The sequence below is a fragment of the Labeo rohita genome, chromosome 16 (assembly GCF_022985175.1).
Source record: "Labeo rohita strain BAU-BD-2019 chromosome 16, IGBB_LRoh.1.0, whole genome shotgun sequence".
Lineage (NCBI taxonomy): Eukaryota > Metazoa > Chordata > Actinopteri > Cypriniformes > Cyprinidae > Labeo > Labeo rohita.
Genome location: NC_066884.1, coordinates 14,388,503 through 14,403,244, shown reverse-complemented (window position 1 = coordinate 14,403,244; position 14,742 = coordinate 14,388,503). Strand labels below are relative to the sequence as shown.

The 14,742-nt window shown below is 36.3% G+C and overlaps 1 protein-coding gene across 1 annotated transcript; it reads left to right on the top strand.

Annotated features, from left to right (window-relative positions):
* The first annotated feature begins 2,401 nt into the window (after window positions 1-2,401).
* Window positions 2,402-10,545, top strand: gprc6a (G protein-coupled receptor, class C, group 6, member A). The gene is made up of 6 exons (XM_051131515.1): window positions 2,402-2,741; window positions 3,953-4,250; window positions 5,302-6,069; window positions 6,169-6,366; window positions 8,378-8,501; window positions 8,609-10,545. Exons 1-6 carry the CDS (start codon window positions 2,467-2,469, stop codon window positions 9,649-9,651), a joined length of 2,706 nt encoding a protein of 901 aa, XP_050987472.1. The 5' UTR covers window positions 2,402-2,466; the 3' UTR covers window positions 9,652-10,545.
* Window positions 10,546-14,742: the final 4,197 nt, after the last annotated feature.

Sequence of the window (14,742 nt, the reverse complement as noted above, 5' to 3'; positions counted from 1 at the left end):
GTAAGGCACCAGTGGTCTGATAGCCTAGTATTTAACTTCTCTCTTTCTCCTTTTGGTTATCAGGTTTGCCCAAATTGGTAAACAAGGAAGCCGTCGTCTCAGACTCTCTTCCTCTCTTTCTTTCAGCTCTTCATCTTTCTCTTCACAGTCTACTAATCTAAACATACCACTACAAGGTTCAGCCACTATCTTGCTTTGTTGTAGTGTCTCCGCCTTTCTATCAGCTCCAAGAGCAGTTTATTTTCCCCTTGTTTTCCCAGTTGTATCTCAGTATCCACTCGATTAGAGCGCTGCTGTGTACTACATTGCCCTTTTGCTCCTTTAGATTAGTCTCTCCCTCCCTCCACTTGCCTCCCCTCCTTTTCCCCTAGAAGCAATACATTGTTTTGGTGCTCTTTTGTCCTCAGGAGTTGCTCAGCTGTGGCCTACACTATGCCTTTACTCCACAAACAGGTCCTTGTGAAGTCGGTGGCCACCTGCTGGTTATTTCCAATGTAATTTCAGCATCTTTTTTTTTTTTTTTTTTTTTAGCTTTTTATAATACTATGACTTAATATCTTAAAACTGTGACTTCATCTCGCATTGTGACTTTCTCTTTTGCAATTGAACTTTTTTCTTATTTGAAACTTTTTTTTAAGTAATGACCAGCCGACACACCACATATTACATAGCTAATTAAATCATGAAATGTGATTTGAGATTAAATTATTTTGTGTTATTATTATTATTATTATTATTTTTGTAGGTTTTTTCGTAGATTATAGAGGGTTTGCACTGATCAGTTACCTAGATCTGCAGCCATACTGGCAATACTTGGATATAAACAAAAGCATAGATTGATGTACCACTAAATGTGCTTGCTAATTTATGCTGTCTAAACCATGGAAAAATGTGTGGAAGCTGCTAAATCTTTTACAGAAGGGCTTGGTAGGCAGGGAACTAACTTAATAGGTGGTAAAGGTACGTAGGAGGAGTATTAATTAAGATATTAGCCTAATATTTCACCTACCTGACCAGAAATGATAAGAACAAACAGGAACTTCAAAATGGAAATCCTGGTTCAGTTTGGCCAATCACAAACACCTTTTGTTCCTCAGACAATTTTTTTGTACTCTTCTCATAACTTTTGGCAGTCTACAGTACTCAATGTTTTTCCCTGTCCTCATGAATAGTACATGACAACAGCTTATCATTTCCTCATCAATAATCAGCAAAATCTGCGAGTTTTGTTCGGTTCAGTGACACTGTTTACGTTCAGTGCCGCCAAATATAGCTGAATGATGACTCGTTGGCCTAGAAAAATACAGTTGTCTTGAAAACAACTTGCCTAGCGACGTAATAAACACTGTAATGTATCTATTATTAATCTGCAATCCACTTTGCTTGTTCTATAGCTATACAACATACTATCACTATAACATGTTTTCTTTGTTTGAGTCGTCTCTCTTTCAGCTTCTCTCTCTCTCTTTGTCACCGGTTTCCTGTTTTTCCGAGCCATGCATTTGCTTTTTTTTTTTTTAACAAATGAAAAGAAGCTCAGGAGTCTCAAGTTAAAGTTATTATTTTTACAATAAAACTAATACTTAAATCGTCTGACTTTGGGTAACAGATCGATTGCCGCGGAGTGATATGAGAGACTTGAAAGTAGCACCGGTTCCTAGATGAACGGTGGTTCAGAAATGCCGCGTTTGACCAGTCACTATTGGTGTTACAGAGAGCCATATTTCCCCGTTCATTTTAAAACTAAAACGTAAACTCATGCTTTGCAAGTATGTGAGCCTAGCATTGATGAGAAACAATGCCTAACACGTGCTCTCTTACCACAAGGTGGCGTGAACAAGCCACTAGCACTTCAAGATGACTTCCTAAAGGTAACAGATAGAGTTGAATTGAGTTTGACACACAATCAAGTAACAATACACTGTTACATCTTTCGTGTCAAGGATAACAATAAAGTTTCATTAACTTCCCTCTATTGTGGTCCATGCTTTATGAGAATATGAAAGATTCATTTTTATTTTAAACTAGCGTTTTAGTAATTTTACTGTGATTTGTCATTTTAATATATGTATATCTATATAGGTTTTTGAAGTAATTTGTTTTAGTTTGCTATTTTAGTACATCAAGTCAAAAGTAAAGAAAATGCTAAATGCTTTCTTCACAACTAGCTGAAATAAAATAAGGTTAATTTTCTTTCTTTCTTTTTTTTTAATACTTTGTTTACGTCAATGATTTCACATCACCAAAGGTATATTAAGAAACAGCTTGTGGCCTTGACTGTTCTTTTGTTAAGGCATTTTTTGGCATCGGTTATATTTCACCTGTTTAACAGGAAGACACCACCTTTGTACTTTTCAGATGATGGGGGGGTGGGGGAGGAACTTAAAGAAAATGTGGGAGGTGTGTATGTGTTTTACTTACCTGTAGCTATGCATGAAAGAAGCCGTATGCGTACTATAAACAAAGATGTGCGAGAGCACACCTGTCAGTCGCTCAGGTGAACTCAGGGAAAACAGCCTAATGCCTAAAGTGGTGATGGCTCGTTTAGATTTGAACTTCCTACTGATGTTGTCTGTGCTGGTAGGGGTCACAGAAGTTTCTCTGGGACACTTCAGCCACCAAGGAGCCACGGCCCCTGGAGACATCATCATTGGAGGTCTTTTCCCCTTCCATGAGGCAGTGGAGGCAGTGAACTACACAGGCTCAAACAACTACGCTTCTCTGCGTCCAAACTGCAGCAGGTGAGTGTTCGTTGTGAAAAATCCAGTTATTAAGGTCACACAAATGAGGACTGAACTGAGCTTTTTGTTTTTTTTTTTTTTTTTTTTTTTTTTCATTTTTGTTTTGTTTTTAATTTTTTGCTCACTGGATAATTCTGTAAATTTATTTATTAATATATTAAGACTAAGATATTAATATTTGAGATATTTGTTAACGGGGCATTTATAGAAACTACAGTAACACATTTCAAATTTGTAGGGTAAAAAATTTTGTTTTTATTTAAAAATTTTATAATTATAATTTATGGAATTGTTACTCAACGGTTCCATAAATTAAATGCTAAATTATGTATCATAGTTAATTATTCAGCTTCATTGTTCATATTGTTCCAAGTTTTGGGTTGGTAAGATTTTGAAATATTTTTGACAGAAGTCTCTTATGTTTACCAAGGCTGCATTTATTTACAATATAAATAAACAATATTAAAAACTTCAAAAGCAGTAGTATAGTTACAGTTCATAAGAACTATTTTCCATTTCAGTATATTTAAAAATGTAGTTTATTCCTGTGATTTATTACTTGAACAACAAGAACTGAGAATATTTTTGTGGAACCCGTGATGCATGTTTTTCAGGATTCTTTAATGAATAGAAAGTTCAGAACCACATTTATTTGAAATAAATTGAACAGATTGATTCTAGAAATTAACACTTTTATTTAGCAAGGATGCTTTAAATGGATCAAAGGTGATGATAAAGTCGTTCATAATGTTACAAAAGATTTCTGTTTCATAAAATTCTTTTAAACAGCAAATCAGAATATTAGAATGATTTCTGAAGGATCATGTAACTGGAGTAATGATGCTAAAAATTCAGCTTTGAAATCACAGGAATACATTACATTTTAAAATATATTCAAATAGAAAAGTTATTTTAAATAGTAAAAATATTTCTAAATTTTACTGTTTTTGCTGTACTTGGGCTCAAACAAATCCAGGCTTGGTGAGCAAAAGACTTCTTTAAAAAAACATTCAAAATTTTACTCTTTAAAAACTTTTGACTGGTAGTGTATACATGTGCAATAAATCCGATAAGTCTAATAACATATTGGATGATGCATCATCATCATTATACTGTGTGTAATGCTTTTTTCTTTTTTAATCATTAGAATGTGATTTTTATGCTGAAGAATCTTGGCACAACCATTTCTGTGTGGTTTTGTTTCTGTCTAGATACTACACAAAAGGTCTAAATCAGGCGCTAGCTATGATTCATGCTGTGAAAATGGCAAACAGATCCCCGATGTTAACCAGTTTGAACATTACTCTTGGATATCACATCTACGACACATGTTCTGATGTCACGACTGCACTTTGGGCCGTCCAGGATCTCTCACAGCCGTTCTCAAACTGTAATTCACAAACAAACTCTTCCCAAAGTGTCCAGCCGATAATGGCAGTAATTGAGTCCTCTTCTTCTGAGATCTCCATCGCAATTGCCAGGATACTCAACCTTATGCTGATTCCACAGGTAGGATGTCCAGCTAAAATTAGCATGAAGTAATTCTTAGGATTTGTTCACTTCCAGAAAAAAATCCCAATAATTTACTCACCCCCACGTCATCCAAGATGTTCATGTCTTTCTTTCTTCAGTCGCAAAGAAATGAAGGTTTTTGAAGATAACATTCCAGGATTTTTCTCCATATAGTGAAGAAAGTAGAAAAGGGTGGCCAAAGAGTTGAAGGTCCAAAATGCAGTTTCAGTGCAGCTTCAAAGGACTCTACACAATCCCAGCCGAGGGATAAGGGTGTTATATAGCGAAATGATCAGTCATTATCTAAAAAAAAAAAAAGGTATATACTTTTGAACCACAAATGCTCTTGCACTAGCTCTGCCATGTGCTTTCACGCATTATGTAATCACATTGGAAAAGTCACGCGTGATTAGTTCTTCATTTGTGTACATTGGTTTAAAAAGGTACGGGAAATTCACTCTGTAAACACTAGGTTGGTACTTCAGCCTACGTCACATGTGCATGATTACATATTGCATGAGGTCGAGCTAGTGCAAGACGAGCATTTGTGGTTAAAACACATACATTTTCATTTTTTTTTTTTTTTTTTTAGAAAATGAAATAAGACCCTTATTCCTTGGCTGGGATCGTGTAGAGCTCTTTGAAGCTGCATTGAAACTGCTATTTGGACATTCAACCCATTGATCCCCACTGAAGTTCACTATATGGGACAAAAAAATCCTGGAATCTTTCCCTCAAAAACCTTCATTTCTTTTCAGCTGAAGAAAGAAAGACATGAACATCTTGGATGACATAGGGGTGAGTAAATTATCAGAAAAAAATTATTCTGGAACTAATCTTTAAAAAAATTAAGGTTCTGTGGCATAGAAGAACCATTTTTTTGGTTTCACAAAGAACCTTTCAGTAAAAAGTTCTTAAAATAATCATTTTTTCTTAGTGTGAAGAACTTTTTAGACAATCTAAAGACACTTTTTTAAAAAGTTCCTTTGTTAAAGTTTCTTTGTGGTACTAAGTTCGTGGAATTGTTGTGTGTTCTTCTGTTGTGCAGATAAGTTATGCAGCTACAGCTACAATTCTGAGTGACAAAAGTCGTTTCCCTGCTTTCATGAGGACTGTCCCGAGTGATGAATACCAAACCCATGCCATGGTACAACTTCTGAAGGAGAACGAATGGACCTGGGTTGGCATTATCATTACAGATGGAGACTATGGCCGTTTTGCCCTGGAAAGTTTCATTAACCACACCGAAACTCAAGGAATTTGTGTGGCCTTTAAAGCGATTCTACCAGACTCACTAGCAGACCAACAAAGATTAAACACCTACATCAACAAGACTGTGGACATGATTAAAAAAACCCCAAAGGTTAATGTGGTGGTCTCATTTGCTAAATCATCTCAAATGAAGCTGCTATTTCAGGGCCTGCAAAGTAGGAACGTTTCAGATAAAAAGGTATGGGTGGCCAGCGATAACTGGTCAACCAATAAAGACATTCTGAAAGACGTAAACCTCTCAGATATCGGAACTGTACTGGGCTTCACCTTCAAGAGTGGAAATGTTACAGCTTTTAATCAGTACCTTAATGAACTACAGTTTGAAAGTGAAGCCATCATGAACAGTTCATTCATGGAGGAATTTTTAAAAAATCCTGATATAGGAAATGGAAATGCTACAAAAGCAGCAGAGAATCTGATCAAAAACACATATTCAGACATGGTCTTCAGCGTTCAAATGGCAGTCAGTGCTATTGCTAATGCCGTGGCTAAATTATGTGTAAATGGAAAATGCAAGACCCCTTCAGATATTCAACCCTGGGAGGTAATTTACCACATTATGAGACACTTGCTGTCAAAGTATTGTTAGTTTTTGCCTTGCCACAGTCAACATCCTAAAAGTCACTGCATGTTTGTGTTTCAGCTCCTTAAACAGCTGAGGAATGTCACTTTTGAGAAAGAGGAAGTGATGTACAATTTCGACGCAAACGGCGACATTAATTTGGGCTATGATATCTACCTATGGGATGAACGTGAATCTGAAGGACATGATGTAGTAGCAGAATATTATCCATGTAACAACAGTTTTACTTTTACAAGGAAGAATCTGAGTGATATTAAGGTAATGTATTCTTTTTAACAATCATTTTTATCTGCTAATAAAAAGTCAGCTTTTTAGTTTTCTATATGAGTTGGTACAATACAAGCTAAAGTATCACGATACTTAGGCTAGTACTGCTGTATTGTTTCGGATTTGTGTTATTGCAGGGAATGTTTTTGTATTAATTCTTTACAGTGTACATAAATATATTATTAGAGGCCAATATATTATTAGGCACCTAATGTATCCGTTGGCGTTCTTCTTCCACTCTGGAAGTCTATGGTATCCCATAGAACCGCTTGCAGGTTGCAAAGTTATGAAATTTGGCACACAGATAGGGAACAGTCCTTTCTGTCACCATAGCAAATTTGGAGTCTCTATCTCAATTCCTTTAGCGCCACCAACAGGTCAAGTTTTTGGCAATTTTTAATAGTTCAAAAACCTACTTTTTCGAACTCGTCATTTCCACCAAATCTGGCTCAGATCATCTTCACACCATGCTGGCAAAAAGTTATGGAATTTAAACAAGTTGATTAGTTAAACCATTCTCAAATAAAGCATGAACGAATTCAATGAATATTACGCAAAAATGGATGTGAGGCTACATCTCCACAATGGTTTGGCGTATTGACACCAAATTCGGTGTGTGTTATAATAACCGTGACCTGAGCATACCTGCACAGTTTTGGTGCAGCACCACCTAGTGGTCAGGAGATATGAAAAATGGCTATTTTTGCTTATAACATCTGAATGGTTTGGCCCAAAATCACAAAACTGGTTTGGTAGATTTGGTGCAGCATGCTAAGTTGAACCATACCCAATTTTCCCATGTCAGACATTTTGGGTATCGGCCATTTTGAATTCGTAAAATGCTATATTTTAAGAACAAATCAGCGTATTTTTATGAAACTTGCTATGTATCTTTGGCACCATTCTCTGAAAGTACTCAAAAAGTTTGGAGGCAGTGCCACCTTATAGATGTTACAAAGAAAGAAAAAAATGCTAATAACGTTTGATTAAATTGGTCTATTGTAACGAAACTGGTCTCGGTGTATTCTTGGGTCATACCGAGAACGAAGATACCAATTTTGCCATAGTCAGCTGAACTTCCTGTCCGCCATTTTGATTTATGTTAAAAACCTACTTTTTCGAACTCCTCCTAGACCATTGGTCCGATTTTCACCAAATTTGACTCTTCAGACCATGCTGGAAAAAAGTTATGGATTTTGTGTCGATGTACAAAACAGTTGTCGTTTAACGCATCAATGAATTTGCTGGAAAGATGCTAAACTGCATCTTAGACTGTATCTCTGCTAATCTTTGACATATTGACACCAAACTTTTCATGTGCCATTGTGACCTGACACTTACCATGCCACATTAATTTGGTAACAGCACCACCTTTTGGTCAAAAGTAAGAAACCATGTCGCTGCTGATAGCCTAGCGGTTAGCGCACTGACATAATAGCGCAACTGCACCTCAGGCGAACCGAGTTCGAGTCCCGACTCGTGGTCCTTTGCCAGTCCTGTTCCCAACTCTCCACTCCACAGTCAAATCATCTTCAGTCTGTGCTGACAAAAAATTATGGATTTCATGACAAAACCGTTTTACAAATTAAAGGCATGATGCCAAACTACATCTAAGGCTGTATCTCTGCAAAGCTTTGACATATTTGACACCAAACATTGTGTGTGCTGTTGAACACACCACGTCAATTTATTAACAACTCCACCTATTGGTTAGAAGTGATAAGCCACCAGATCATTTTACCAGTGGTTGTACTTATGATTTTCCAGCTATTTTGACTAAAATCATCTTGAAATGGCTTCAATAACTCATTGCTACACTTGGTCTGATGCTGGCTGTTAAGCATGTTTTTGTAGTGCTTGGCTCCTTAATTGCTGCTTGCAGCTATTTAGTTATTACTTTTAGATAGGCATGTCAAACATGCCTCAAGACTTGTTTGTTCCTCAACGCTGCATATTGTGATTTCTATAAAGAATTACCTAAATTTCCCTCGTTTCTTTTTAGAACGTTGTATCTAAGTGTTCAGACACCTGTCAGCCAGGGGAGTACAAGAAAACAGCAGAGGGTCAACACACTTGCTGTTATGAGTGTCTCGCCTGCGCTGAAAACCACTACTCCAATCACACAGGCAAGTTTCCTGGTGTCACTTTACACTAAAGATGAAAATCTCTGATCTACATTTCCAATATGAACCCAACAGGCAATAAAATACGATGTTTTTAAATTGTCTTTCAGATGCAGACGCATGTTCCAAGTGCGACACTGAGCACATGTGGTCAGACACTAATAGCTCACAATGTTATCCCAAGATTTATGAGTACTTTGAGTGGACGAGCGGGTTCGCTATCGTCCTGTTGACCCTGGCTGCCCTCGGCATCGTCCTCCTCTTCTCGATTTCCGCACTGTTCTTCTGGCAAAGGGAGTCTCTGGTGGTAAAGGCTGCAGGTGGACCGCTTTGCCATCTGATCCTTTTCTCCCTGCTGGGGAGTTTCATCAGTGTCATTTTCTTTGTGGGTGAGCCAAGCAATGAGATGTGTCAGGTGAGGCAGGTCACCTTTGGCCTGAGCTTCACGCTGTGCGTCTCATGCATCTTGGTGAAGTCTTTGAAGATCCTTCTGGCGTTCCAGATGAACCTAGAGCTGAAGGAGCTTCTGCGCAAGCTCTACAAGCCGTATGTGATCGTCTGCATCTGCATGGGGCTTCAGGTCATCATTTGCACTATTTGGCTGACCTTGTACAGTCCTTATAAAAACAAAGTGGTGCAGCCCAAATCCATCCTCCTGGAATGCAGTGAGGGCTCAAATGTGATGTTTGGGTTAATGCTGGGATACACAGCTCTGCTGGCGCTGATATGTTTCACGTTTGCTTATAAAGGCAGAAAACTTCCACAGAAGTATAACGAGGCCAAGTTCATCACATTCGGTATGCTTATCTACCTCATGGCCTGGGTCATCTTCATCCCAGTGCATCTCACTACCAGCGGCAAATATGTACCGGCTGTGGAGGTGGTTGTTATTCTCATTTCAAACTATGGGATCCTGAGCTGCCACTTTTTGCCAAAATGTTACATAATTATTTTCAAAAAGGAGCATAATACCAAAGATGCATTCCTGAACAGTGTTTATGAATACGCCAGAAAGAGCGCTGAGAACATCAAGGGCGTGACTGGAACTGATCCACAAAGTAAAACTGAGAATTCAGCCTACATCATATCCAATCCGTCACTTGTGCCTGAGGGGGAACAAGTTTCTGTACCAAAAATAGATAACGTGGCTTAAAATAGTACTAATAATAATTTGAAGCAAGAATTTGAGATGTTGAGTCAAAGCAACCACTCTGGTTACATTTTGTCTTTTTAACTTAAATAGTTTTGTATTTCACATATGTGACTTTGGACCGCAAAACCAGTCATAAGCTGCAAGGGTATATTTGTAGCAACAGTCAACAATACATTGTATGGGTCAAAACGACCGATTTTTCTTTTATGTCAAAAATCATTACGATATTAAGTAAAAGTCATTTTGAAAATTATTTTTTGATTAGTAATAAGCATTGCTAAGAACTTCATTTAGACAACTTTAAAGGTGATTTTCTCAAAATTTCATTTTTTTTATGCACCCTCAGATTCCAGGTTTTAAATAGTTGTATCTCAGCCAAATATTGTCCTATCCTAGCAAACCAAATATCAATGGAAAGCTTATTTATTTAGCTAAATAGATAAATCAGATAAATCTCAATTTAAAAAAACTGTCCCTTATTAATGGTTTTGTGGTTTTTCAGGATTACATATAATTATCTTTTAAGATGTGCAAGTAATACCAAACTTTATGATGATTTATCTGAATAATTAATACTTCCATTTAATTGTGGAAAACAAATAAAATGTATATTTATGTATAAATGTATTTGTAAAATATGTATAAATAAAATATGTATAAATTGTTGAATTGTAGCAATGTTAGTATAATATTTAGCTTGTTAAAATGAAGTATTGCGTTATCCCAAATTAACAATAAACAGCAATTCTTTCAACATGAACTTCATTCAACTTTATGAAGTTTTTATTACATTAAAATAAAGGTTATTATAATAATATAAAATATAAAATATAAAATATTTAATACATATATTTACTTTTAAATATTATTATTGATATTAAATTATTTTTTAGCATACATTTAGCATGTTCTCTATCATCTGAAAAGAAAAATGTATTTGTGAAATGTATTTATGTGTATTTATACTATGTATAAAATATTATATATGATTGTAGCAAAATTGCAATAAAGTTTACTTTTAATGCATTACAGGGTTCCTACAGGGTTTGGAAAGTATGGAAATGTATAACATTTGATTCAAGTATTTTCCAGGTCTGGAAAAGTATGGAAAGAAAGCAGAGTATGGAAAAATATTTGTGTTTCCAGACTTTTGCCCCTATTTAGTTTTTTATCATAGAAAATTAAGAATTTAATGAAAATAAATTACACAAGAAGTGACATTTCATGGCAGCTGATTCTTTAGTGATTGTCCAATATCCACTTTTTGATTATGCAAAATGCAGGTTATAAGCATTTTGGGTTTTTAACTCACAATATTATTAGCACCATATTATATAGCCCCTAGGATCTTCACAAAAATAAAAAATATACAAACTTTTATTTGCACATACTGCCCTAACAAAAGCCAAATTTTAAACACTTTTTTTTTATAAACCCTTGAACGTCAGCCTATTTTGTGTTATGGTTTCTGTGCCGCCACAGAGGATGTGTTAAATAGGACATTAGGTCTTGATATTAGAGATAATAAGTTACATAAAACTAGACATTATTATTCGTAAGCATTCAAAAAATTCCCATGCACATGTGAATAGTTTCCCGAAGGCACAAAAATGTTTCTTGTGTGCATGTAAAAGTCTGTAATATATTTTAGGGACTGTATGTTGTCACGAGAAAAATCCATGAAAAAAACTGAACTATATTCCAAATATAGAGCTGAGAAAATGCTCTATGGACCATTTATGTTAAAGATTGTCTGAAAATCTAAAGTATGGAAAAGTCTGGAATTTTGAAATGGAAAATGGGTAGGAACCCTGACATCTCAGACTAACAATGAACTCTTGTGTTTTCAACATTAATTTGATTAAATATGTAGAATTAGCATTACAGATTAATAAATGCTGTAAAGCTATAATTGGTTGTGTAGCTCAATGCATTAACTAATGGGACATTTACCCATTTCGCATATCTACATTTATCCGGAAAAAAAAAAATCTTGAAAATGGTTTACATTATTAAAATGAATTTTCAGGAAGCAGTGACTTTTCCTGTAAATGTACAGACAACATCTTCCATATCCTGTTAAGAATGAAACTATGTCTTTTCTGTTTGCTCTTCTTTTCTCTCTTTCATGTGACAGTGTCTGTCTTGGGTAGAGGCCTAACACATCACTGATACTATGACAGAAACATAGTGAGAGTGCCAGAGGCTTGTGAATGGATCAGGAACAGCTGCAAACTCTCATCTCAGATGGGGAAACAGGTCATGTTTCTTATGTCATGCTGAAATCTTTTTTCCTCAGTCACCAAAATGCTTTTGTAATTGGCTATTGTATGAATTGTGCAAATTACTTGGTACTATGTTGTGGTAAGTATTTCAGTTACATAAGACGAAGTGTTGTTGTTATGCACTGTTAAGTTTACGTGTTAAATTCATTGTTCTGTAGTTCAATTTGAATGTATTTTGGAGGTATTTGCATGTCCTTTTCTCTGAATGTGTAAATGTTTAGGTTTTCCATTTATCTCTCACCCTGAGCATAGTATTACAGGCTATCAAATGTCACCCGGCGTGAGAAAGGTCTTTAAATATGAGAAATGAGCGCAAATATGCAATGGCGAAGAAGTGGAACCTTTACAGCGGTTCTAAAAATGTGACAGATGATGAATCAATTCTTTATTGTTACCTGTGAGAAATGTCATCCGCACAATCACAAGAGCAGACAGTGGAGTCATTATTGCCGGTGGCATGCAGACTTGGTGTTGTTCGGTGGTATTCCCCTCTCTGAACTAGACTGTCCAGTTTTGTCACCTAAACAGCCACTCCATACAAAAAACAATATTTGTTTAGATGAATAGATAATGTTACACTGAAATTCATGTTCAAGATGCTAACAAGGCTGGAAGATATAATGGTGCTTATAATGTCGTCAAATATTTGTTGAGGTTATTGAGATTATCTAAATACACAATATCGAAGAATACGTGAAATGGAAACCAGGTTAATATGTAGTTAAGCAAAGGAAGTCTAATGAAGCCTAAGTTGTTTTCATTCAAACACTGATGTTGGGTATTTCAATTCATCCCCAAGTGGGGTTCAAGTCTAGGCTTTGTGCAGGCCCGTCAAGATTTTGTACACCAGACTCAAAAAACAATCATCTCTCTTTGTTTATAAGAAAAACACTCCTCCTCAAACTGTTGCAGCAATGTCATAATTCATACGTCAATGTAATGGTCATTGAGAATCATCTTCACTGGAAATAGCAAAACCTGTTTATTAGGTGTCAACATACCTTTTGCAATAGTGTTCCGAGCCCACATGAATGTAAACTTACTAAGGCATGTTTTTATTGGTGCATAACAGTCACAGATGATGATCTCTGTCTGTTCCAGTAAATTAAAAAAAAGCAAAACAGACGCACATGACACGTTTAGTCTCAACACTGCCTGTCAACATCTTCCCAGTAACACCTGCAATTCCCAAAGTAGGTAAACAGGATGGAGAGTGATTCAAATGTCATGAGTCTAACAGCCCTGGTCTGACATTTGTCTTTTTTTTTTAAACAGGAAATATTTTCAAATATTATTTTGGGCTTAATTACATCACACAGAAATATTATATAAACACTATAAAACATCTGCAGTGTTCCTTTCGTGTTATCCACCTTATTTTTAAATGCGGAAGTATAAGCTGTTTTCTGGTAATGTGCCGTAGGAACATACGAGAAGAAGAATAAAAGGCAGTAAACACACCAGTTTGCAATATCAAGCAGCAAAACAAGCTGGAAGTACAAAAAACTATTTTGTACAGCTAAAAACAGCTGTAGAAGGCAGACACATTAAATGTACAAGTGACCACACCCACTCTTATTGGAAAAATAAGGTGGATATCTTACGACAAATTAAAGCCCCCTTGAAAGTTTTTTGGCTTTTAGTATGAATATGTTAGCTTTAAGGTTATCTGTAAGCTAGTGTGCTCCAAAACAATAACAAAATTCGCATTTAGAAGATATAAGCATTCAAAACGTAGTCTCTAACTTCCGCTAATATGAATCAATGATTTTAATGACATCACCCTGCACTTCAGCTTCTCATCAAACCTTCTGTCCTATCAAATGCTCTCTAGATTCTGAGGCGTCCCGACCCCTACACTATAAATAGATGCAGAGACTGCGGCTGAAACCGTCGATCATTTGTCCACAGTGCACATACAGTCTACTCTGGTCCAGAGACACGAGCCTTACGAAAATTAACCATGGTTTTATTACAAATAACCAAAAAACATAGATTACTATAGATAAACCATCGTAACCACAATGGTCTTGCTACACCAACCATAGCTTAATCATCCTTGGTTACTACACTTTTACTATAATAAAACCATGGTTCATTTTCGTAAGGGGTGTTTTTGTATTTACCGTCATTACTGAGTCGTTTATTACGTTCTACTGCAATTAGATGGGCGTCTTTGAGCTGGCAGTTTCAGCTGTTTAGAAACACATCTGGAGTCCCTGCGTTCTTGGACTTAAAGGGGTCATCGGATGCTAAGTTCACTTTTACATGTTGTTTGAACATTAATGTTCGTTGGCAGTGTATGTACAAATCAACCCTATAATGATAAAAATCCATGCAGTGGTTTTTAATTAATCTGTAAAAATAATATCCCCTTTTTCAAATCGAGCCATTCTCAGATGCCTGTGGTTGTGGCGTTACACCCACAGAGGCCACTCCCACAATAGTTGATTGACATGAGCGGTGTACCTCAGATCAGCTGTAACCGTCCACCCTCTTTTGTTTTGATGCAAGAGCAGGGATGTAAGTTAGATAAGAATATCTCAGATTGAGCAATTGAGGTGTTGTGTTGCTGGATGTAATAATGAACATAGTGGTCGTCATTTACTCCCGACATCTGAGCCGCTGAAGATGCAGTGGATTACATTTGTTTGTAAATGGAATGCGCCTCCCGATCTACAGAAATGCATCTATGTTCGCGCAAATCATTCATGATCCAGCTTCACTTACAGCAGAAGTGAGTATAAGTATTTTTTTATGAATCTTTGCGATCTCCTTTCCTAATAAAGTGCTAGTTTAGCAAGTT